This window comes from Cyprinus carpio, chromosome B4, assembly GCF_018340385.1.
Source record: "Cyprinus carpio isolate SPL01 chromosome B4, ASM1834038v1, whole genome shotgun sequence".
NCBI classification, from domain to species: domain Eukaryota; kingdom Metazoa; phylum Chordata; class Actinopteri; order Cypriniformes; family Cyprinidae; genus Cyprinus; species Cyprinus carpio.
The window spans coordinates 13,040,222-13,067,031 of NC_056600.1; the positions used below are offsets into that span (position 1 = coordinate 13,040,222).

Here is a 26,810-nt window from a genome sequence, read left to right on the forward strand (position 1 = left end):
TGCTAAATATTCAGTATAATATAAGTTACAAAAGCAACAGTCAGGGAAATGCTTGAGCATTACTGATGGAAAGACTACTGTAATGCACAAAAAATAACTATGGAGAGGTTCATCTGTGCAGAAACAACAGAGGAGTGGGGGCTAAATCCACGGCCTTCCTCTGTTCTCTTACCGCTGTGTGCACACTGGGGTCCAAAGTCCCCGAAACGTCACAAGCCTGTAAGCAAATATACCAAACACATGACAAACTATACATTCTATTGTGCAAGAGTGCTTATATGTGCTCTCTGTTCCATCTCTCTCTTTCTCTCTCAAAGGTGAGAACAGCCTTACGAGGAGATTAGCACGTGGCCCAGCCCTCTGAAAGAGAATTCATCACTTCAAAACGCTGAAAACCTGACACACTTAGGTTGGAGCGCTGGCCCTAAATGAAGCTAATGAATCCTACATTTCCTCACACACCTGAACGTATTTTTTTTTTTTTTTGGTGAAACAAATGTATTCCCTCTCGAGTTGTAATGCATGGAAAAGAGAAGGCAGGGCAAAACTAAACAGACCAAGTTTCAGAACACTCCCTCGATCAACCATTTATCATGCACCAGTAATTAACCCACTGCGTTTTTCTGTGCTCTTGGCATTAAAAACAAGTAAACAGATATTTAAATGTGTGAGAAATATTTGCCAGAATGTGTAACCTGTATCTAACTGAGGGGTATGTGAATCCGGATGAAAGAAAAGGAGGTTGAAAAAGATCCAAACGAATGACAGGAACAACACTCTCTGAAACAGCACCTCTGAGAAAAAGGAGGACGAGAAGAGGTGAAGATGGGATAGGAAGAGGAGCATTAGCATTCAGATCACATGTAATAATGCACACTATGAGGGTTTATGGCTATATAATAACCTCATCAGGCTATAAAACCTGTGTTACAAAGCTCAATGTGAACACTGCTTCCAAAGCCATACCTACAAACTCACAAGAGGTCAAAAAGGTGACATAGTTTGGAATATGACCCTTGTAGGGGGGTTCATCGACTGGCAGCTAGAGGCTGGCTCCAAAATGGAGTCAGTCCCATAGACTCCCCATGTTAAAATGCCCAACTTTACAGCAGAAAAAAAAAATGTTTACAGCCTGGAACAAAAAGTGGTTTTGGTCTATATAGCTAAATTTGTCCTTCATGACAACTGTAAAGGGGGTGAATGTTTTTAAAACTCATCCATTTAAATTATATTAAGCCTTAAAATTCTGCATAATTAAGGGCGTGGCCACTTGAGTGACAGGTGGATTTCCGCTGCTGTCACCACCGTCGAGCTAGGTGGGCGTGGTTACAGCAACCAGCTCCCGCCTCTTTGCCCATTTTCAATTATCCGGGAGTGACGCGCGGTGACACACTGCAAGATGGTGACGGTCGGATCCGCCCACTTTAGGCTTCAAAAATACTCTTCAGAAAACTACGGGTGACGTTACAGACACTTCGTCCATGTTTTTTATACATTCAATGATTTACACAGACTGTTTAATGAAGCTGAGGTGCCATAAATGCATTTACACCACAAAATTTCAAATGCATAAATAATTTTATAAGATTAATGTTTTAAATATTTTTAAACATACATGTTAAAAATATTGGGAAAAATGCAATACTTTTAAATATGAAACTAAACCACCAGTAGATGATGGTAAATGACTGTTTTAATGATGAGTCATTAATCATTCATTCAAACGGCTGATTCATTCAAAAACGAGGCAAGTAACTACTGTGTTTATGAATGGGTTACTGAATCATTGACTCACTTGATTCGTTCAAAACGTAGGTTCATTCAGTATCAAAACAATGTGCTTGGAGACACAAAACAGTTCTGCTGTGGCTTTGACTGAAACTTCGTCAGCGAACTTGAGTAAAAACAGTCAATATTGTATTACAAATTGCGAAATTTGTGTCTGTTTAACTCACAATGAAGAACTTCCACGCCGACGACATGTTTACATGCGGATGTGAGTGTAAGTGTGCCGTCAAAACGGACCGGTTGTGAGATGAGGTGTGTTCGATTTGAAGCAGCAGTGCGCAGACCGATTGGACATCAAAGTACTGCGAGAGGGATCTGAAAGCATGCGGAGCCATCTGCTTTGATGTCATACAGCGATCGATCTGTGCATTGCTGCTTCAAGTCGAACCGCGAAATAGACTTTGGTCGAACACACTCCTGTCTATGAGCTTGCAATCTCTCTCTCTCGCTCTCTCTCTCTCCGCCCAGACCCCCCCACTCTTCTTCGGATTTATACGATTCAATATTTCGATTCAAAATGGCGAATTTCGACTTGTTTGCAGGTATGAAAGCATAAATCAGTTCTTTATATTATAAATAATGTTTTAACATTCAATTTCATTTTACTTTTATCTATGCTGATGTGCCGAGGTGTTTCCTTTGTGCGTATGTGTCTGGATATGTACGTGCGTGCGCAGAACACTTTGTGGCCATGACAATGGGCCAGGGAACAGACGGTGAGAGTGTGTGTATGTCATGCTGCCATAGACTGGCGGAGTGTGTCAGATCCAGCCTAAAATGACTAGCAGCTGGGGGTGACAGTTGTTTTAACAGCTGAGCTGACAGGATTAATTCAAATGCACTGAAATCAAAAAGTGGAGAACACCTGTTCAGTCTTCCAGCGGTCCCCACGTCCAGGCAGGGGATCAGGCTCGGGCGTACAGCCAGGCTAGAGCACGCTCTCCCAGAGAAGTGAGCTGGGTGCTCCGCCATCATGGGACAGGAGAAGGGGCGGAGGGAGGGATCAAAAAAAAAAATACAGTGGTGGAATAGGAAGGAGTCCAAAAGCAAAGCAAGGCAGAAAGAGAGACACACATGAAGGGAAAGAGGGAGGATTGGGATCCGCCTTGCTTGTTTCTGAACATCTGGCTTAAATAAAGGGCCTATTTTCTGGCAGGCCGAGGGGTGCTGACCTAGGGCCGCTCAGCGGAGACAGATTGCTTCGTTTCAAAGTGTGCTGCCTGACCGCAGGACTGCTGGGGTTAATTTTGAGCTTCCCCCTCGTGTTTAAAGACCCCCTACCGGAGTTTCATTCAGTCACTGGTGTCCACTACCGGCCTCAGTCCCATACGCTCAAAACCAGGAAGTGGAGGGCTGTATGGGGTATGCAGTATGTAATGGAGAGTCAATAAATGAGTCTATGTTGTGTTTACAATACCCAAGGGAAAGTCTTAGCTGGTCCTCACATTAAATTCGACGTGAAATGGAAATCTAAATTCATATTTTTAGTCTTTTTGTGAACAATTCATCTGTGCATTTTCAATTATTTATTTAATCGAAATATCATAACTCAGTCTTTTGGACAATCTATTTAATCTGCTTAAACCCAACTTGCTTCTTACAGTCAACTGCAAACTAACACTCAGATCTGCCTCCATTCAATCAACAACTGACGAATAGAGCAAAATCCCTGCTCTACATTCCTTGAACATCACAATACAGACAAAAAGATCTGTGACTTTAAGGCCCAAAAAAGACTCCTCAAGCATGGGAATGCAAATGCTTCTGGCAGTTGAAATGTATTGCAATTTATAATACAATGCAAGTTTATTCTTAGCATTGCCACAATGGGCACAATAGCAAGAATTAGCAAGGTAAACTTAGGCAGAGCAATAGAATAGAATTTTACTTGGAAAATGTTAGCCAAACTGTTAACCTTTATAACTAGCTACCTGGATATTACGCTTGATATGTTTCTCAAACCACTTAAGCCTACACAATGTTGAAAAAGCTACTAACTCCTAACCCTAACCTAAACCCTTAACCTTAGTATAGCATTGGCAGCACATCCTGAATTATAGCTTTACTGTTTCCATTCATGGTATTTCTGAAGACTTTTCTTAATAGTTTTCTATATAATTGAGTTTACCAAAAGAAATCGGCATGTAAGTATACACTTGCAGTGCATTAGCCAATAAAGTTTGCATACTTGTTTCTGGCATAAATTCAAACTTCAACTAAAATATGTCCAGACAGACTGACTTCTGTGTGTTTACCTTTGCCGAAGACTTTTGTGTGAGAGCGTGTGCACGCTGCACATGTTGCGTGTGGCTGAGTGAGTGTGTACGCGGCCCCTGACATTTGGCCTGTGCACATCCACTGTTTGTTCTAATCTACTCCAACCCAAGCAAATACACCTAAATCTGCTTTGTAATTTACTTTACATATCCCTTTTTAACCCTGCTGAGGCTCAAGCGAGTGCATGTATGTGTGTTAGAAAAGGAGAGAATGGATTTAGATTTAGATTTACAAGGGCGTGTAATGGATATGAAGAAGAGATTTGCGAGCTGATGCTAGCCATGTGTAACGCCACATAAAAATAACCAAAACCACTGACCCGCAATTACCCACAATGCAACAGCACGCCAAAACCGAGTGGTTCAACCATATGCGTATGCCTGCTATTGCCATATTTCCTCTTGCAGATTCCCTTTAAAGAAATCACACACACAGTGCTTCAAAAAGTCACCAGGAAAAAACAGCGCTGTGATGGACTCTCACGCATAGGAGATTCAGAAAGCTCTCTATCCACTAAAGCATGATCAAAGAGAGGGGAGAGTGATATTTTATAGAGCTCGCTCAGTTTTTAAAAGTTGTGATGAATATTCATGGGATATTGTATTCCATTATTTAGCATTAGCTTCAAAAATGCCAACACACACAAAATAAAATTAGCATGTTAATAGATATGGGTGTGCTCTGCAAATTAGCATAAGAATCACGCAACTGTTCAACGTCTCAGAGCTTCATAGGTTTAACAACTAAACAAACGGTGAAGAACTCACTTTATTTGCTTCAACTGATTATTTTTTCAGAGGGCTGCCTCTCAGTAGCAATTGCGTGTGTGTTCGCATACACAGAAGTTCTTAGACGTCTCACGAAATCAGTCATCATCTGCACGTCTCCATAAGTAATATTCATATTATGCAATTCACAGGCACATCATTAAATCTAGCCAGGCAAACGGAGCTGCTAATATATGGATTCCTCATGTTCAGACCCTGCATTCAACCATCACGGCTCAGGAGCATTTCCAATTCATGCACGTCAATGACGGCTGTGTGCAACTGTCCAAGTCTTGAGCCACAATGGTGTGGCTATGGAACAGTCAGCTCTATAATGGCCCTGCTATGGAGCCACAGTCTAATTCATGAACCTCCGGCTTTTGTGCCTTTCTTAATGCCACACCAGGAGGTCAATAACAAAACTTTAGACACACAATCACAATCACACACACACAAGTAATGCACAAAGACGTCCATCTCCAAGTCTCTAATCCGAAGCCCACACTTAAAGTAAAAGAGACCACAGCGCTGTTATGCCAAAAGCTCTAAATGTGTGTGTGTGTGTGTGTGTGTCCTCAGACAGCTTTTCCCATCCAGTAAGCGGCATTCAGCTCTAATATCACCCATCCAGTGAGAAGGCTCATCCCTATTGATTGTCTTGTGCAAGGCAGCAGAAGAATACAAACTGAAAGGCAGACCCAAACAATTCAATACAACTGACTTGAATGTGCCTTTCATATGCTGGAACAATGGCACGCTCACAATAGGGCCCCGTTAACTCTCATGTCTTCAGCTGTTTTGCCAACCTCAAAGGAAAGTACACTGACTTGGATTCAGCTGGAGACAAATAAACAGGCATGCAATCGTCTACTCGGAAAAAAGGAGGCATCTTGTGCTTTTCCCAGTAAAGACTGACGGAGCTACTGAGAAAAATCTCTATAGCGTGATAATGGCTGCGAGTTAGAATAAATGGTGTTTTGTTGCGCTAGATTCGGTGAACAGAGTTTAGAAGCGAAACTTCATTCAGAAAGGGTCTGTTTGTCTATCAACTTTTAATACAAAATTTTTAGTGAGAGCTCAGGAGACTTATTAATATCAGCTTTGACTGAAAAATCTTTAGCAGACATAAAAATATGAGACAATCACTATGAGACAATCATAAATATAAATATACATTAAAAACAGTTTAAATAGAAATTCAATTCATATTAATATCCATTATGAAATCTCACTTTGGTATTATGGCAAATCTGAATATAGTTTTACAGGACACTCAGTTGAGATATCATTTGTATTCATATTATTCATTCTTATAGTTAGGTTTAAAGTCTGTCTGTCACAATTTTGCACTTTTCAGGCACTAATATTAAGAAAAATAGAGCAAAAGAAAGAAATGAGAGGAAAACAACTTTCTTTCACAGATTTATACTGATTTATTAGCTACTACATTTCTCCAGGTTACACCTCTGAGATCAATATCTCTTTCATAACTCTACGGATCCATATTTTGTTTTGTGTTGCTCTCCATTCTCTCTTCTTCTCTCCTCGGTCTCTAACTAAACCCTTGTTTTTCAGAGCGCGAGGGAAAGATAATGACAAACAACTCCAGTGAAAAGCTTCCTCCTAATGTTAATTTATACATCTAACTAATTACTACCAAATGCTGGAAATTGCATATGGAAGTTGTTCTCTCTCCCACGCTCTGCCTCTTCGCTCACAGACGCTTTCAGCGCTCGTAGCATGCCCTCCTTGCACTCTGTGTGCCTGAATTTGTCTCTGTACAGCTGCATATAGAAGTCCTTTGGTAGTTTTTCTTATTCGATCTGTTTGTTCTTACTTGATACAGCATCCTAAAAAACTGCTGAAGAACCTAACTGTGTATAAATGTGAGTGTGTACAAGCACATATGTGTGTTTGGGGTCAGTTATATTATGTGTGTGTGTGCGTGTGTGTGTGAAAGCACTCAGCAGCAGCAGTCATATTGCGGATTAGCAGACCCTGGGGAGATCTAGACAGAGATCCACTGCTGAACTGCTTCAGAGCTCTTCTACCCCTTTCGTCTTCATGGAAGAGTGTATCCACCCTTCTTATTCTCTCTCATTGAGGGGTATGGATGCGTGAGCCCTCGGCTAACAATGACAGGGCCTAAGTGCTGTCTTATAAAATGCCCCAGTGCCTCCGAACACCCCCCTCACGCATGTCTTACAAAAGATGTATGCTCTGTGTAACTGTGTGTGCGGTGCAGCTTTGCTCTGATCTTAAAACACCATTCGACGTGCCCTACAGTTCAGTGTCATGCTATAAAACAGTGCAGTTGCACAACTTACGGCCCACTGCGCATTAAAAGCCACCTCCAGTCTGACCCCAGACCGGCGGAGGCAGCGTAAGATAATAAAGGCATCCGGGCGGCAGCTGACCCCAGGATGGGCTTTGAAGCCAGAGCTTCCCACAGAGAGAGAAGCAAGGAGAAGGACTCAATTAGTCAAGTCTAAATTGAACCATCAATCTCGGCTCACTCCATGGCCATCCGGTGCGAGGGGGCCAACACTCGTAAACAAGACCATGCTGTTACTTCAAGAGGGCTGCGCGGCATCTAACAGCATCTGAGGTGGAGAACTTTAAAGGCAACTTTAGGGTAAAAAAGATAAGCCTAGGGTACAAAATTAAAATTTGTCACATATATGCAGAATATTTTATGCATTAAGCCACCAAAAAAACAAAAACTATAAGGAATTAATCATAATACTATCTATCAATCTATCTGTCTATCTATCTATCTATCTATCTATCTATCTATCTATCTATCTATCTATCACGAAATAGCTAAGTTCTAACTAAAATTAAAAACTATATATAATTAGCATTGTATATTAGATAATTATATAAAATAAGTATATAAAATATACACAAATTTGTATATTTTATATATATATATATACACACACACACACACGTAAACAATTCTAATTTTATGATTTTTTGAATATTTTGCATAGTTATTTTACATTGTTTTTAATTGTATTAAAAACAATGTAAATATTATACAATTTTATAGTTGGAAATATAATTTCATTACCACACACACACGCACACATACACTAATACATACATCAAAATACAAAAGTTAGACAATGTATAAATAATTTTCACGACTGGAAATGTTTCTTAATTTACCCGTCATTGGCTGGTATGACAAAAAAAACTTTATGGACTCTGGATGAGAGTTTGTGATGAGAGGAGTGATCTGTTTTGTGTGCAAAAAAATGGGGGGGGGGGGGGGTCTCGAAGAGAGGCACAGGAAGGTGAATGAGACCATTGTCTGTAAAGGGCTGTATGACGTATACTCAGCTTGGTAGCTCTCTCTCGCTCTCTCTCTCTCTCTCTCTCTCTGTGTGTGTGTGTGTGTGAAGGTTCAGTGCTCAGGGAACCAGAGCTTGGCCCTGACCATGAATCAAGCTCAGCCCAGCGCCAAGGCTGACAAACACATACACTCGTGCGCGCGCACACACACACACACACACACACACACACACATACACACACACGTGTACACTCAGGAGACCCTGAACATCTGTGCCCCACATAACACAGACTGCCAAGCACTAGTGAGGACTACATCTCCTCCACAGAGAGCCGGGGGGAGGAGGAACGTGATCATACCATCAAAGAAGAAGGCTTCTCAAAGATTTGGAGTAGTTCATGATGAGGATGAAATTAATTTGCAGTATAGCTGTCTGATTGGAGTCAGTCTTTAAGAGCGTGTTTGTGTGTGGATGGATGACACAGGAAGTGCTCTGTGTGTGTGTGTTTGCTGTCCAGACTCCTGAGAGAGACACTGTGCTCCCTCTGAGCCCTTGACAGCCCTCCTGCCCTCTTTCCATTACTAAAGCTAATAACACACACACACCAGCACGCTGCTGCCTGACACACCACACACATGGCCTATTGTAATTATTTTTTTTTTTTTTTTTTTTGGTAAATCTAGCATCAACATTGTGTAAAGCAGCAACAAAAAGAGAACAAAACACCTGAAAAATCGTAGAGAAAATCGTCTTTAAAGTGGAGACAGACTAAATCCTGATATATTGTGACCCTGACCACAGTGTCAATTTTCGAAATTAAGATTTAATAAATAAGATTTCCATTGATGTAGTTTGTTAGGATAGGACAATATTTGGCCGAATCCTATTTGATCGAGAAAATCGTCTTGAAAGTGGAGACAGACTAAATCCAGAAAATCGTCTTGAAAGTGGAGACAGACTAAATCCAGAGAACTGTGGCAACGTCTCAAGGATGCTACAAGCCCATCTACAGTATTGTTAAAAGTTTTAGGCACTTGTGTAAAAATGCTGTAAAGTGAGGGTGCTTTCAAAAATAATGTCATAAATAGATTTTATTTATCAATTAACTAAATCAAATCAACTTTTGGTGCGACCACACTTTGCATTTAAAACAGCTTTTGTCCTAGGTGCACTTGTGCATAGTTTTTCAGATAGCTTTACAGGAAGGTTTCTTGTAGCATCTTGGAGACGTTGCCACAGTTCCTCTGGATTTAGTCTGTCTCAGTTTTTTCCTGTTTCTTCATGTAATCCCAGACAGACTGGATGATGATGAGATCAGATCTCTGGGTGGAGCACTGGTTGTTGTCAGACTCCTTGTGTATACAAAAATTTCATTGTATTATTACAATTAATGGCAAAAGGAATGTTTGTAAAATTAAACTGTTATTTCCTACCGACACACATTATTACAAAAAAGTGTTTGTGCAGTAACAGGTACATGCGGAAACTGTGTCTAGATGTGCTGTATCATTAAGGCCAGTCGATCAGGGACAGACTCGGACGCTCGTTTATAAAGGCCAAATGCTCTGCTCTTGGTCAAACACTCGCACACACATTCTTGCCTGACCCAGTATAAGTTTGGCTGGTATCTGGTCATAACAAACGATTCAGTTCAGGCTGTTTATCTGAGGGGAAGTGGAGCAGCGAGGGGGGACAGGTGAGCAAATGGCTCACTAACACGCTGACTAACACACTCCCGATTTCACACGGACAGTGAGATGCATTTGGCCGCCTCTCGCTTTTCTCTTACTGTTTTCTGACCCATTTCCTTTCCTCCCTCCCTTTCTGCTTTCTCTTCACAAGCTAGAGCTACGTTTCCAGCACGCGAGTGACTTTCGATGAATGTGCGTGTACATGCGAGCGTGTGATTGATCCGGCTAGAAGCAGCGTGTGAAAAAGAGAGGGAGGGCGGGAAGAGAGACAGAGAGAAAGGGAACGGTAATAATACGGCCCTTTCATAATGATTAAAGCATTCATTAATTTTTCATCATAACCTGCCGTTTGCAGCTAATGGTCTTTGTGAAGTACACAAGCAAACAATGGACATGCGAGTTGAAAAGGGATTTTTATCAAGCTATGAGAGCCCTGGCTCAATGCACTGCCCGCCTCCCCCTCTTCATTTCTCTCTTTTCTCTTTTCTTTTCTGCTTCTTTTTCTCTGTGTCTGTGCTTCTTGAGGGACCAGGGCTTCTTTTGTTTGCACATTTTATTTGAACAGAAAGTAGAGAGATAATGCGCTACTGTAGTCTCCTGCTAATGGACTCTTTGGCTTGCTTGCTTTCTTGTTCTCAAGAGTTCTATAAGTATCTTATATATGTTGTCTTACATTTTTCTTGGCTTCCTGTATACGACAGCTGTTGAATTTCACAGCCAGACTCTTGCTTTGACCTTGTGGCTTTCTCCAATGTAACTATTTTCTCTGACGTAACTATTAAAATCAAATGTAAATGAAGCAAAATCCTGCTTGGTTTCATAGAATAGGAGGATATTCACACAAATGAGCAGAATCAGTGCCAGAAAAACTCCAACGCCTGTCATTTACAAAGTCTTACACATCTTTGGCTAGTAGATCAGAGATAAAAAAGCATAATGTAAAATAAAATAAAAATTCTCCAGATCAGCAATATCTTCAGGCAACTCTAAATATGTTCCTAAACAAGTTGGTTAACAGTTACACAACAAAAACGAGCACATATGGGAGAAAAATTGACAAACTAACAGGCAGTTTGGGACAATATTGCCTTCTTCATGTTTAGGGCTTCACAGGGTGAAGCAGTGATCACACTAGATAAAACCACAAACCTCCAGCTTTGAAGTTTGTGTGTTTTCTCAGCCAAGACATTAACAGTAATGTTTAAATTCTTTACAGGGCAGAAGTCTTTGTGAATTGTGCATTTGCTTAACTTTAGTATGCGCAGCAAAATGTTGTTTCATGTGCCTGAATGTAACCTCACCCTAGGACAAATCATGGAGTAATGCAACAGTTGTAGAACACCTCCACACAACCGTACAAACAAAAAACAGAGCACACTAAACCCTGCTGTATATAAATACTACAGTGAATGCTAGCTTTGTTTGTCTGCATTCTTCACATGGTTGACAGCAGGTTCAGCTGTAAGTAATGTTCAGTGTGCACTGCAAGAAATCTATCTATCTATCTATCTATCTATCTATCTATCTATCTATCTATCTATCTATCTATCTATCTATCTATCTATCTATCTATCTATCTATCTATCTATCTATCTATCTATCTATCTATCTATCAGCCTGTGTACAGTCATGGCCAAAAGTTTTGGCAGTGACATAAATTTCGTTTAGCAAAGTTTGCAGCTTAAGCTGTTGTGGTGTTCATTCACATTGTTTCTAGATTATTGTGTAAAGTGATCAGATGCATTTTAAATAATTGCTAAAAACTTCACACACAAAATGACCAGCTAACATTAATTGACTAATCATGTCAGCAGACATGTGAAAGTGTGAATGAGTACTAGTCAGGTAAAATCACTATCATACTAAATAGATTGTAAGAACAGACTGATTGCTATAAAAGATGGGAAGAAGTGCTTCCAATCATAGTGTTCTTGTTAGCAATGGTTACCACCAAAGAAACACGTGCAGCCATCTTCGCTTTGTATCAAAATGGCTTCACATGCAAGGAAATTGCTACAAAGAATATTGCACCTGAAAGAACCATTAACTGGATCATCAAGAACTTCAAGGAGAGAGGTTCGACTGCAGAGAAGAAGTCTTCAGGACGTTCCAGAGTGTCCAGCAAGCGCCAGGACCGTCTCCTCCTGAGGTGTCAGCTACAGATTCGTGTCTTCACCAGTGCAGAGCTTTTGGACAAGACTTTTGGACAATGGCTTGGTGTCAAGAAGGGCAGCAAAGAAGCCTCTTCTCTCCAAGAAAAACGTCAAGGAAAGACTGAAATTCTGCATGAAGTACAAGGATTAGACAGCAGAAGACTGGTACAAAGTTATTTTCTCTGATGAAGCTCCCTTCCGACTGTTTGAATATCGATTGTTCGGAGAAGAAAAGGTGAACGTCCTGTGTTGTGCCAACAGTGAAGCATCCCGAGACCATCCATGTGTGGGGTTGCTTTTCAACCAAGGGAGAGGGCTCTCTCATAATTCTGCCCCAAAACATTGCCATGAATAAAGAATGGTATCAAAACGTCCTGCAAGACCGACTTCTTCCAGTGATCCATTAGCAATTTGGTGATGATCCGTGCATTTTCCAGCATGATGGAGCACCATGTCACAAAGCAAGAGTGATAAAGAAGTGGCTCAAAGATCATTACATTAAAATTTTGGATCTGTGTCCAGGCAGCTCCCTGGATCTCAGTCCCAAAGAGAACCTGTGGTCAGTCCTCGAAAGGCGAGTGGACAAGCAGAAGCCCACAAATTGTGATCAACTCAGTTGTGAACTAATAAGGCAAGAATGGATCAGCATCAGTCAGGATTTGGCCCAGAAGCTAATATCCAGCATGCCAGAGTGAACTGCAGAGGTTATGAAGAACAAGGGTCAACACTGTAAATATTGACTCATTATATTTGTTTGCCAATAAAAGCCTTTAAAACTTATAATATGCTTATCATTGTTTTTCAGTATACAATAAAAGCATGTGGAAAAATAATCTCCAAATACTGAAGCAGCAAATTTTGCAAAACACAAAATTTGTCACTGCCAAAACTTTTGGCCATGACTGTATATTCATCCATCCGTCCATCCATCCATCGTCAGTATGTTCACATGTGTATTTGCACACACACTGGCTAATTCACATAGGGAGCAGGTTCTGATTATTCATGAGGAACTGGCCTCTAATTACAGAGCGAATGTGGTGTGATGTAAGAGACAGAGAGAGATAGATCCTGTGGAAAGAGCTGAGAGCCCTTCTCTCAGTAATCAGTCTGAAATGAATATGCAAAGTGTGACACACAATGGCTCCGAACAGCTGATCCCTGCCTGCTTAAACAAAGGCCTGACTTTATCAACAGCTCTCATTAAGCAGAATTTGTTAGTCAGGAATGATGGGAGATAGATCGATGGAAGAAAGAATGAGTGTGTGTGTGCGAGTGAGTCATGGAGAGAAAGAAAGACAGACAGAATGGGAAATACTCTCCATGAATCCTTCACACTTTCAGCCAGTTTCTCATTGTAATTTCATCACAATAAGACACACACGTGTGCCAATGTCTTCTGAAAATCTAATAGTGAACTTTTTCCACTGACAGGGTGCCAGTGCTGGTTTCGGAGCCGATGCCCAATCTGGACCTGTTCCATGTGCCATTTCCACATAGAAAAACTGGTTCTAGAGGAGAAAAATTGTCTGCCCAATGGCTCCTAAAACCTGCTGGTCCCCAGCTTTTCAGAACAACAACAACTCAACGCTAGATAGCTCTCTAGACTGGAAAAAAGCTGATGTGACAATGCTAAACAGCTCCCGCTGAAATAAAATGACTGTATTCACAAAATATATAAAATGACTTTAATTTAATTGAAATATTTAATATTTAAGGATTCCACTAAATAGATCGAAAACGATTTTTTTTACATTACTTTCTAATTAATTGTTTTCCTTGCCATTAAAAGTAACTTGCCATAGCATAATAAATATATATTAACAATTCAACCAATGACAACAAACGTATTTCTAAATCAATTGCTATGAATTTTTTAATAAATAAATATTTTTTCCATGTGATTAAAAGTAGCTTGTGATAGCATAATAAATATATATGAACAATTCATTCAAAGACATTAAAATTATAAATGAATTGCTATGAATGTACAAATAACTAACTAAATAAATAAATCTTTTCAAGCCATCAAATGTAGCTTGTGATAAAGATGCTAAATTAAATGACTTTGTATCACTCAAAATTTGTTTTATTGTTTATTACTGAACAGGTTATATCGTCGTTCGGCTCTCAAGACTTTGAAAACACGCTGCAAATTTGAGTGAAAAGTGAAGATGTGTGTCAAAACACGTATTAAATTCTCCCTCACTCACCCTCTGGCTCGTTCTTGATGAGCTCCTCCATCTTGCGCTGTTTGAGCGTGTCGACCACGTCGGCCAGGCTGCCCTTGCGTCTCTCCGGGGTGCCCAGAGCTGAAGCGGAGCTGGGTTCGCTCCCCGGCCGCATGGACCCCTCCTCCTGCTGCTGCTGCTGCTTACTGGGTGAGGTAGAAGAGTTGTGCTGGGGGTAGGGGCTCAGGGCCAGGCCTTTACTGCCATCCTGATCCTGACAGAGACACAGAGAGAGAGACAGGGTGTTAAACAAAGCGACAAACAGGCCTTCACTAATTATTTCGTCCTGTTCCTGAGTGTTGAGGCATGTTTAGATTTACTTTCATCCTCATCTGCCCATCTGTACTATAGAAAGTCTCTCTTTCTCTCTTTGCCTGTCGGTCTGAAGTCTCTTTAGACAAAATCATTAGCGGTGAAAAGTTTCAGTCGTTTCACCATCACAAGAACTGTGTCTCTTTCTCTGAGAAGGGAAGTTTTTCTACTTTGAATCAGCTCCAAACACACAAGAACGTCCAAGTTTTTCAACCACATTTTTCTTCTCTTCTTGACCAGCATGACAGCTGTGATATCAATCACCATCTTCAGCGTTTCATGCATTGATCTTACGTCCAAATATATAGCAGTTCTCATTTTATGGTTTCTTATGTAATATGGCTCAGAATTAGGCTTGTACACTGTAAAAAGGGAAACTGCAGTTGTTGCCTTAAGGGGCTATTTCTAACTAATCTGAGCCATAAAAATTATTTGTATGTGTAAAACCTAATATAGTCATATTAAATGACATTTTGACTTAATAAAACCAGTTTATTTAAATGTTACTACACTAAGCATATTTTTTTAGGTTGCCTGACAATACATTTTTACAATACATTTTGTCAATAAACAGCACAAAATGCTAATGTTTATACCATATATACATTTATTATTAATTTATTAATTTTAAATATTGGTGTTTTTTGCTTCTGCAAGTATATGCACACACTTTAAAATGGGTAAATGACAGCTGTGGATATTTAATATTATGAATTATCACACACACACACACACACACACACACACACACACACACACACACACACACACACACACACACACACACACACACACAACACATTACTTTTGCCCAGCTCCAGATCTCCTCTATAAAGTTTAATTACAAAACAAGTCAGGTATTAAGAGATCAGGTCAACAGTCCAAGTCCTTTAATCAGAGTTAATCTTTGGTTAATCCACCTCTATTATCTACCTTACCATCCACGTGACTGACGGCAGCCACAGCCAATCAGACAATAGCATAATCCCACTGACGTGTTTGGGATCCAGTGACCAGATTTACACCTCAACAATCAACATCAGCTATTTCCTGCCACCTGCATCCGTCACGCAAAGCAAAATGTCCTCAGTCCAAACTGACGTTCACAAGATTGATCAAGTTCCCTGTGCAGGTCTATTACCCGCTTAGATTTTAATAATGACATCTGTTTTTAATCATTAACTCAGAGAGTGAACAGAGAGCAGCAGATGGTTCATTTACTAAAGCTTAATGCGACACGAATTACACAAGACTTTCACAAGACAGAACAGTGGCAAATATAATTTTATTTTTATCAGTAAAGTGAGACTGTTAGATGTTCTGACTTGGCCCTGCAAACAAAATTCATTATATACAACATGGAAAAAGTTTAAAAGCTGCAGAAAACATAATATTAATAATAATAATCATGTATTTATTTTCAGTACTAGTCATTTATTAATGTGCTTTTGTAACAGTGTTTTACTACTATTTATTTATAATCATTCATTTTTATGTGATAAAATCACCATCTTACCATTTTTACGTTTTGACATTTATTTAATATCAGACAATTATACTCTTTTTATTTTTAATAAAATCTGATACTATTTACGAAACAATTAATTCTATACAACATGGAAAGTTTGAATGCAATGGAAACAAGCTTTTAAAATAATGATTATTATTAGTTTTTATTACAGTACTAGTACTAAAAATGATGAATATACTCATTTCTTTTAGTGTTTTTGCATTTTGATAATTATTACATTTATATATATATACTATATATATATATATATATATATATATATATATATATATATATATATATATATATATATAAAATATATAAAATGTATTTTTATGTTAAGTAAAATTATTAAATGACTAAATGTTTTAACTTTGAATGTTGCCATTTAATTTCTTTTAGTCATTTACAAGCCATGCAATAACATTAATCACTTTCTTCCACACAAAACAGATAAATAAACAAACATCATATTCAGATCTAGAACATACAGTTGTCAACACTCTATATATCTAGTTACACTGAACAAATCACACAGATTGACTCGTCACAATCCATCATCATCATAATCATGATAATAATAATTACAGTAGAACTAATTAAACTGAAACACGTTCACTTGCTACGAACGCATACTGAGAGACATTTCACGTTGATACTCATTCACAAACAGACTGATGACTGGCAAGCTTAAAAGATCTTAACAGGCTTTTATGATACACTGAAAATATGACAGCTTGCATACTGATTTCCCCCCTGTTTCCGTAATCTGCCTGCAAAAAGGGACGTTTTTCCAGACACTCCCCTGTTTCATCCCCCTCGTCCCCATCAGCTCCAGTCGGGCCAGTCGAACTGGGATTAGGAGACTTCTGTACTAGTCACAAATGACCAAAGCAGTGCGAGATCAACCCGTCATCCGCAAACAAAACTGTCACCTAGCTGTTAAGAACTAACAGAGAAAAAAGATAGAAAGGACTTGAGAGAGAAAGCCAGGGAGAGAGTGGGAGCGAGTGGCAGAATGGCAGGCGTTTCTCTCTGCCTGCTTTAGTGTGGCATGCATCTTAAAACACGGTCACACCTGTCACTTCCAATCTATCTAATCCACTGCATACTTCAAACCGCGGCTCGCGTCTTTCTCCAGAGATGTCTAGAAAACAATTCAAATAGAAGGTGAGATGGCGGTGGAGGAAACTGTATTCCTTTGCTTTTTCATGTCCTCGGCTGTGACACTAAGTCTCGGACAGATGAAGAAGCAGATGAGCTAATGGCTTATTTGTTGCTTTCTTTCCCCCATTTTTAAATACAAGGCACAGTGAGTAACAAGTCTACAGTAGGATTGATATTCAGGTTAAGTACCCCTATTTTGTCCATTGATTATGTGTGTGTGCGTGATTTTCCGCCGCATATGAATAAGTGAGCAAAGCGGAGTATATTTCTGATGTGCCGCTCTGTGCGGTGTGGGTGGTTCTGCTTTTAGTTGTGCAGATGTCAATTCTTCGTGGAAAGGCTGAAACTGCGCCTCTCTCCACGACCCTCTCTTCATCCCTGAACCACGGCAGCATGGCGACAGAATTAACCAACTTTTGTCCTCTTAAGCTCATGTGTGACAGGAGCACATTTAAACACACTTCAGCTCTTGCCAAGAAAGCAAAATGCCTTCTTTCCCCCTCTAGTATTTTTTCCTCTCATCTTCTCCCTTCAGCACAGATGCCAGCTTTCTTCCAAATGCCACCTTTTTCTGCCATCTTTTTTAAATGTTTGTCCTTCCTGTACTCCGCAGGATTCCAACCTGTTTCCCTCAGAGCGTTTCTCTCCTTCCTTCTCTCTCGCGCTTCCATATGCTAACTTAAAACAGATATTTTTCTGATACAGGTAGCGTCTAGCTAATGAGACTAACTCAAAGCACGGCCGTGTGATTCTCTGGCTCGCGTTCACCACGCGCTAGGAAACTAACCTCTACGCTTGCTATCAGTTAAACTGTCAAGAGTCCCGCTGCTGAAACACACACGCTCGAGTTGGACATCTCTCCTCTCCTGCGGTGCTGACGCCTCGTCTGTTGTCTTAAGCCTGTGTTGCTGATCTCTACCGTGTGTTCGCAATCCACTCACCTCTAAACCTGGCTCAACCGAGCTATTGTCAGCCCTGATCCTGCTGTGAGCATGCACATATACACACACACAGATGAAGATTTACAAATGCTTCACACACTTTCACACACCTTGCATTGTCTCATCCCTGAATTTACATGAGGTTATGCCATAGAAAAAGACTTTAATTAATTAGATTTGTGTGACACTACAATTTCAAAGGATTGTCAGATTTGTAGATTATATTTGTTTGGAAAAAAAATAAAAATATATATATATAAGAACGCAAATGAATATTTGTGACACTGAAGCAAAATGTTCCACATACATTTTTTTTTTTTTAAATAAAATTTTCTCTCTTTATCTGGGCTTGGATCGACAATAAAACTCAATAATTTATTTTATATAATCAAAATGAATATAAAAACCTTTGAAATGTTTAAAAATATTAAAGTATTTAAAATATTAAAAATATAATAAGCTAGAAATATATCAACAAATTAAATGAGCTTTTAATGGTGTTTTGGAAAATTACATTTATGAAAAAGTTTTGATTTTTACAAAAGCAGTCTTTTAAGAACACTGTACAGGAGTCAGGTTAAAGGACATTCTGTTGTTTTTGACATTTAAAGGCTGCATTTGACGCATCTAAGAACAAATCTTAACGTGAAACACACGTCTTCCCTTAATGCCTCTCCTCATTAACCGGACAAAAGGGAGAGTAATTAACACCTCGCTATTATCACCCGCGTGTAAAGCTCTTCCCACCTTTCGGTTTCAAAGCCTTCTACTTCCCGCCTGCAAAAAATCTGGCAGGAGTTTACAGACCGCCGGAGACGCGCACCGCCGCACGACTTCTATTGTAGCAGGTTGTGCGCGCTTCAGCCCCGCTGACCCCATCATCACGAACGCGCCTCTCTCTCTCAGGATGAAGAGGTCAGCGGAGTCTGAAGCGCGTGTGCGCCGCTGCCGTGTTAATTTACAATGACAAGATAAAGCGGTAATCTTCCGCTGCGCGCTACCCAGGGACTCGCCGAGTCGATTTACACTTCCCTATCACTTTATACAATTGCCGTGACAAAGCCCCTCCGAGTCCCCACTCGTGTAAATCTCTCTCTCACTCAACTCTTCTGCCAGTCAGCGCGGATCGGCTCAGGGAAACTTAATGTCTCACACATGCCAGCCTGCTTTCCCCAAAATCCGCCCGTGCTCGAGACGGATACGCTTTATTAATCCACATCAAATACAGCGCGCATGTTTTTTCATGCCACGTCTGTCATGTCAGCGCGAGAGACAGAGACAGCAGTCTAGTCTTTCAGATAACACAACAATTACAAGCACTGCACTGCTGCTGATACATAATTATTCACGTTATGATTAATAAGAACAACAATCCATTGTTTAATAAACATTTGTTTGGTTTCATGTGCAGCTTTATTATTTGTACTACTGAACTGACATCATCATCTACAACAGCCAAATGCAAATCTGTGTCAAATCTAAACTTTCTGCAAAATGCTAAATTAGTTTGTCACCAGGGCAGGACCCTCAGAAGGTAGGCGACATCTTTGTGCATTACCTTCCCATGCACTCTTAAAAATAAAGGTTCTTTATTGGCACCTGGTTCCATAAAGAGACTTTAACATTCAAGGAAACTTTCCATTGAATAAAAGCTTCTTTATAGTGAAAAGGTGCTTAATTTTTGCACATTTTCGCACCCAAAATATAGTAGTTTAACAGCAAACGACTCTAAAAGAGAGAACCAACAGTCATAAACAAACACACCGCACTGCAAGCTGAGTATATAAAGTGAGTACGAAGGAGACGCTTGAGTGAGAAAGCTTGAGGACTTTGGTTTATTGTGGGAAACGGTTCCAAAACTGCAGAGTCCAGCGTGCACTGTAATCACAGTTAATTGCAGAATTAGCCTACCGTTAAGTTCCTTAAGCACTGATTCATTGCTTTACAGCCAAATTGATTCCTGAAGTCTGTGTTTATCAAGAGGAAGAGATAGCAGAGTGGGGAGAAAGGTCACTGAAGAGATACTAGAGCTCAGGTGCGTGTTAACGTGAGGTTGATGCTTTGGGGTCACAGGGTCCATCTCGCTTATATTTCAACTTATGGCTTTGAATGGCTGATACAGTCTATATCCTTCATGACTACAATGACCCATCATGAACTCACACTCCAAAATGACAAATGAACAGCCAAGCTTATGAGTCATTTTGGCCACATTCAAAAAGACGGCCTGTCTCGCTGCATCTGCCTATGACATCATGGAAGCGTGACGGGCATTTCCACTCCAAGTGAGAGAGAGACAATGGGAGGGGCTTATTCTAAGGAGGAGGAGTCAGTCAAATGCATATTAACCAAGTGGGAGGGGCTGACCTCGTCCAATCGTATGAGAGAGGTTTGAGCGTAGAGACCTACCATGTTCGCATGTAGTGTTGGGGGGCTGTCGAGCAGTCGCGGAGATCGCGGGGACACTTTGCTGCAGTACGAACTCAGGGGCAAGTGAATGACAGCATGTCCGTCAACCTCTTCATCCTCCAATCGCTGTCTGCTCGTCGCCATGACTACCTCTCCATCTGTTCCCCCATATGGAGAGGCTGGTCGCTTGGAAGACATCCTGGAAAAATGAGAAAGGAAAAGTGACTGAGGCATTCAGGAAAGACATGGCAGAGACAGAGACGTGGCTGTTGTTTAATTGTGAGTGACATGTACAGGAGCATTTCACACACACACACCTGACACACACACACCTGACACACACTACTCGCATAATGACAGCCATCAATGCCGTAGCTTTGTCCACATCCATCCCTCCATCAAAGAGACGTCCCACCTACACTATCACAGAGCCATTTACTGTAGCAGCACTGCACATGATGTGTTTAGCCAGCCTGTTTGATGTAAAGACTGGAGCGGCCCATTAAAGAAAAGTGCAGACGGCCCAGCGCACATCAAATATCACGTTAGCCAAGAACACAGACAGACAATGGTGTGTGCCACAGTAGACGTTAATAACAGTGTATATGGTGTTGACAATGCCAGAGAAAATAGGCCTTGATGACGGTCTGTGCTCCTCTGATACTGTCAGGAAGAAAAAGCATTTATTAAATGAACTCTCTCTCCCACAATGCTCGGGAAGGAAAAATGAATATGCTCTCGTAATAAGATTTCATCTGGCTTGCGGCATTGCCTAAGTGCTTTCATAGACGCTTCTCAGCCTTGGGGCTAGTGTTACTATGGCCCTGGGGAATAAGTACCACTCTTTTAAGAGAAAAAGACAGACAAGGATAAAGGGAGATGGAGAGAAGTACTTTTATTTGGCTCCTACTCTGCAACTAAAAGAATTGGCAAACAGATTTTATTTGATTGCAGTGTCAGTATCAAACTTTGCTTTCCCCCAAAAGCTGTTTTATAAGCAAAGTTATGGAAGCCCATTCCATATACTATATATAATAGTTATTTAAATTTATACTACATACACAATGATTTTGCATAATTTCAACCCACAATTTTGACTATTCCTCGTAATTGTAAATTATGATTTATTTTTCATAAATGATTTATATCTCACAAATGTAACTTTATTTTTCAGTAATGTGACTAGATCTCGTAATTGCGACTATTGCAATGGCAACTTTATATTTCACAGTTTGTTTTACAAAAGTCTCACAATTTGGACTTTATACTTTATACTAATTTATCTTTCTATATCTCGCTCACAATTGTGACTTTCCCATAATTATGACTTTGTCACAATTGTAACTTTATTTCTCATTATTGCTTCGTTTCCTGTAATTGCAACGTTTTTCACAATGTGACTTTATATCTCATAACTCTCGTAATTGCCCACAATTGTGACTATGTATTCAAATTGTGACCCCCCCCCCCCACCGTAATTGTAACTTTTTTTCACAATGCGAGTTTAAATCTCATAATTGTGATTTCATATCTCATAATGTCACTTCATAACCCACAACTGCTCAAATGTGATTTTATAACTTACTTTATAGCTCGCTGTTACACTTTACAACTTTATTTCTTTTTTCCCCATTATCTCACAATTACTAAATATATATTATACTCTGGGGTAGAAAAATGAGACTAATATACAGCACAAAATCAATGCAATTGAGAGGTTACTTTTTTTCCTCGATTATCTTTCATCAACTAGCATCCGCAGTCTCGGTACAGTCCAGGTTGCGTGTGCTGAACTGTATGGTATTCTCATAGCCCTGGTCTGACTCAGACGCCACATCTGGCAGAGCTCCTGAGCACTGCTAAGGTTTCTCTTTCTCTCATTTAATGCTTATTTGGTTTAGATTAGCTGTAAAGACAAACATCATATAACGTTTCTAACCGTCTGGGCGGGATGAATAAGACTCAACTCAATCAAACCAAAGGCTGGCGGCTACAGAAACAATGAAGACATGCTTCGACTAACTGTATAGATGAGATGGAGTGAAGAGTTAAAATATAAACTATATGATGCAGATGTCATACTGCTAGAGCCTGACAGCAACTGCTCTGTCATAACAAACACTAACACAGGTGTGTTATACGTACAATTGTATTAGTCACTATATCCGCGTTAATTTGGCTGTTTGAATGAGAACGTGTGTGTGTGGGTTACCTTGGCTTTATGCTGGTTCACACTGGGGCAGTAAAAGCAGTCAGTGCAGCTGTATAAACTGCACTTGGGCCGTCAGAGCCGCACGACCTGTCTGCCCCTCCACCAGCACTGTGTTTACTCTACCTCCAGACACTCAAACACACTGGGCCCTTTTGTTTCACTTCGACACACACACACACACATCTGTGCCGCTTTCTCTAACACACCAACCCCCAACACACACATCAGGACCAACAAAGACACACACGACCCTCTCAGGCAATCGAGAACCAGTTCTTATTGGAACCAGCAAATTGCTTGTCACATCCATCTCGAACCCGAGAACTGGTGTTTAATAACTGTTTAGTTAAGGCTTGTGAAACTTAAATCAGCGTAATGAATAGCTGGAAAGCTAGTAGTTAAAGACACAAATTTAGAACAGATTTGTAGTAAAAAAAAAAAAAAAACAAACATTAAAAAATGAAAATAGGTAAACAAAAAGAATGTTTGTTCAGTATATCATTTTAAAAAATAGACAAATCCTTCCAAAAAAGTGCCAAAAAGAATCCTTAATGGAACCGCAATCATTTAGTGGAACTGGACATTCTCAAGGTAATATTTCTCACAAAAATTACTCAGGTGAGTGTATTTTCTTTATCAATATATCTCCGTCATTCATATCTGTGCGCACCTTTAGACACGTCTGCATCTCTTTTCCGCTCTTCCCTGTCTCACGCACTCTTTCACTTCCTTGCCTTCCTTCTCACGCACTTCCTTGCCGGCCCACTGATAGAAGCTTTTCACAGCTCCTCTTGAGCAATAAAATGTCTATTTTCCTGCGAGCCTTTGAAGTATAATTACTATACAATTCCGCTCCCCGGGTGAGCAGGTTATAGCCACTATTTCATTTAAAGTTGGCAGACCTGTCGTGGTGGAGAGTCTACATGAAACATTTAAAGCTTGTCGAGATGTTGGGATTAAAAAAGAGAGGGTTTTATTAAGCAGATAATTTGGCAGAAAAGCTGGTCTCCAAGGTCATAATTAGCAGCCATTAGCATAATTTCACTCCATCCTTCTGTGGTTCCAATAAAGGCCGGTCTGCCAAACACACAGACCCTGTCCACTGACACACACACTCGCTAACACAACACAGACGCACAAAGAACGCTCTCTGAAGCTAAGACTTCCTTACAGGCTAGTCATGTCTGCTTATTTGCATTGTAAACTTTAACAGCAGCTCATTATCTGGTGGATTAATAACTTTATTGCCTTTCATTTTCACAAGGCTAAGAATTATGTTATTCATAAACAGCCTCGAATATCAAAGCCGAATGTGCTGATACGGGTGAGGTGACTAAACACACACTTATGTAGGAACACAAATGATGGCAGTATAATCTCCAAACACCAGTATTATCCAGTTCGGGGTGTATTATCAAAGAAAATGACATCACTTTTTTGTATATTTCAGAAACTTCAGCATTCGCACCCCGTCCCATTGCAGTTGAACTGCAGGTCTAGAGGCTAACTTTCACGGCTAATCGTTAAAAGCTAATGGCTGCCCCACTGGTGTGCCACTCGGCCCCCTCCCGCAGACTGCGTGCGTTAAACCCAGATTAAAGACACACTTCCCCTTTGAGCTTAGACGCAGATTGAGCGCTCTCCTAAGTCCCTCTCATATCACATGTACATTTCTCCGCAGACGCTAATCGTCCAAAATACAGGGTCCATTAAACAGCGGAGTGGAGTTGCACTTTAAATACTGAATCTAGGAGCTTTACCTAATCACCATCAGCAGTGGTTAACACTCCAGAAGTGCCTCTAATGACAGGACATAATTTAGAGGCTAAACGTGTCACATACGCACACACTTGGATGTGCGCGGCCCATGGAAAAACTTGCATGATGATGCTTTGCGGGTGTTACCCGCATGCCTACGATAAAAAGCATTCAAATACACAGAGCGTGGTTGAAAAAGTCAAGATAGACACCTTTTGTTTATTATGTAACACAGCCTTAAAACTTTGCATAAGAATAAAATTATTATAATATATATATAAAAGCAAAATATTTATTTTTATTATTAACGGCATCCCTGGACATTCCCCAAGTAAGGTTTTGTCACATTTACAGTAACTCACTTGTGCCATATCTCTAAAGAATATTTAGACATTTTTCACAAAACATTTTTTTCTGATGCATTACGCTCCCTTAATAAATATAAAAACATCATTACACTTGGTGAAGGTAAGTTCCTGTGTAATATGATTATCTGATTAAGGAGGTCAGCTCTTCTTTGTTATCAGAGTGTGGGAATGAAACAAAGTGTGTCCAAAAGTTCAGACAATCAGCCCGTTCAGCACAGATAACAACAACGATGCCTTCGGAAGGAAACTGAGAATACCTCACAATCCACTCAGACATTAGGAGAAGTGCTCATCCCTCTCTCTACTCTTTATCTTCTGCTCCCAGGACGATAAAGTCGCAGATAGTCCCGTTTTGCACAATCAACCATTTGTGCCCGACTCTCTCTGTTTTGAACAGTCTTTTAAGTATATTACTTTACAGCTATTTATAGCTCTCTCAATTTTTCTCTCTGTGGGAATGGAGCGGCCGGCAGAGGAGCGGAAGCGAAGAGAGAGTCAGAGAGAGCGACTCCGCTGAAGTAAATTCATCTGTAGTGCAAACTTGTGAGGGCTCTTCATCATTCACGCCCTAATCACTAATCACAGCGTTCACTGCTGCTGTGACAGCACTTGGATTTTTATGTGGGGTGGGGGTTAATTTATCAAAACATAGTATAAAGGTCACGTTTCCATGCACCAATGCTAAAAACTAAGAAAAGAAGTTAAAATGTTTTATTAATGTACAAACCATTTTAGTAACACTGCAGCACTAAGAAAGTAGCAGAAAATTACTGGAATTAATTATAATTAAAAATAATAATAATTTAGTACTTTATTAGAGATTTACACATCACTAATCTCTCACAAAAAAAAAAAAAACTTTTTCAGATTTGTTTACAACGTCTTTAAGATATCTGTTGGCTAGCTAACTGTGCTAAAAAAGATTTTCCTTGAAAAATCACTCATAGAAACTTCTTTAAAAAGTCTACCACCCTCCCCCCCTTAAAGTCGGTGAATAATTTCACACAAGTGTATGTGTCTCTAAATACACACATTATTAACACATGTACTCAGAGAAAACACAATGCCGTCTCTGTTTTTCCCTCTGACGCGAGGGCTGCAGGGCCACCCCAATTTCCTGTCCAGCGCCGCCACAAAAGGAAAGAACACAGAGCCTAATGTCACTGTCAGCCATTACTGTTTAGACATGGAGGTGAAGTCACACACACACAAAATCAAAAGTCATATGAGCAAAGCAAAAACAAGCCCGCTCGCACACACAAATGCATAATAAGCAATGGTTTGTGTTTGCCGCTGGGTGGACACAAGGCACCAGCGAACGCCATACCCACAGCGCCAAGGCAACTGCTGCATCAAAACACACACACATACACACACAGACTCATACACATACAGAGGGGGGTTGCCAGTAATTTAGTCATCACTTCATCTGTCTGCATAGTTTCCTGTCATCTCTCATTTCTAATTATTTATTTCTCTGGAGTGACTCATGTTTCTAGTGACATTTTACATATTACACACACACTTGAAACTTCTATGAAAACTTTCTCAGCCTCTGCTTGTTTTCTTTTAGTGTGTGTTGAGTGTCTGTGAATATGATGCCCCTGTCAAATGCTTATCCATCGTGATTTGCTCCCAGAGGCCCCAGGCGGCTGTGAAAATGGGTGCTGGTAAAATTTACTCCATTCATACAGGCCTGTACAACAACAAATTGGGTGTAACAGGCATATGCAACAAAGTCTTCCACTTGTACTCCTCCTTTACCTGCAAGTACAGAGCTGTTATTATACAGCTTGAGGGACTGGATAGAAAAAAGAAGTCCATTGATTTTTATTATCCTTGCCATGATGCAGTTGTCTAGGCCGTCACCTCTGACCTGTCGTCATACTGTTTTGTGCTATTATCCTCTCGGACTTGATAAATA

At 40.2% G+C, this 26,810-nt stretch overlaps 1 protein-coding gene across 8 annotated transcripts in view; it reads right to left on the minus strand.

Annotated features, from left to right (window-relative positions):
• Window positions 1-26,810, minus strand: part of sox5 (SRY-box transcription factor 5) — a 205,180-nt gene that overhangs the window by 47,183 nt on the left and 131,187 nt on the right. For all 8 annotated transcript variants that reach the window (XM_042722035.1, XM_042722033.1, XM_042722034.1 and 5 more), the window contains 2 exons: window positions 20,549-20,747; window positions 14,192-14,423 (listed from right to left, as the gene is read on the minus strand). In XM_042722035.1, the coding sequence (XP_042577969.1) occupies window positions 14,192-14,423; window positions 20,549-20,747 (431 nt within the window). The remainder of the gene's footprint in view (window positions 1-14,191; window positions 14,424-20,548; window positions 20,748-26,810) is intronic.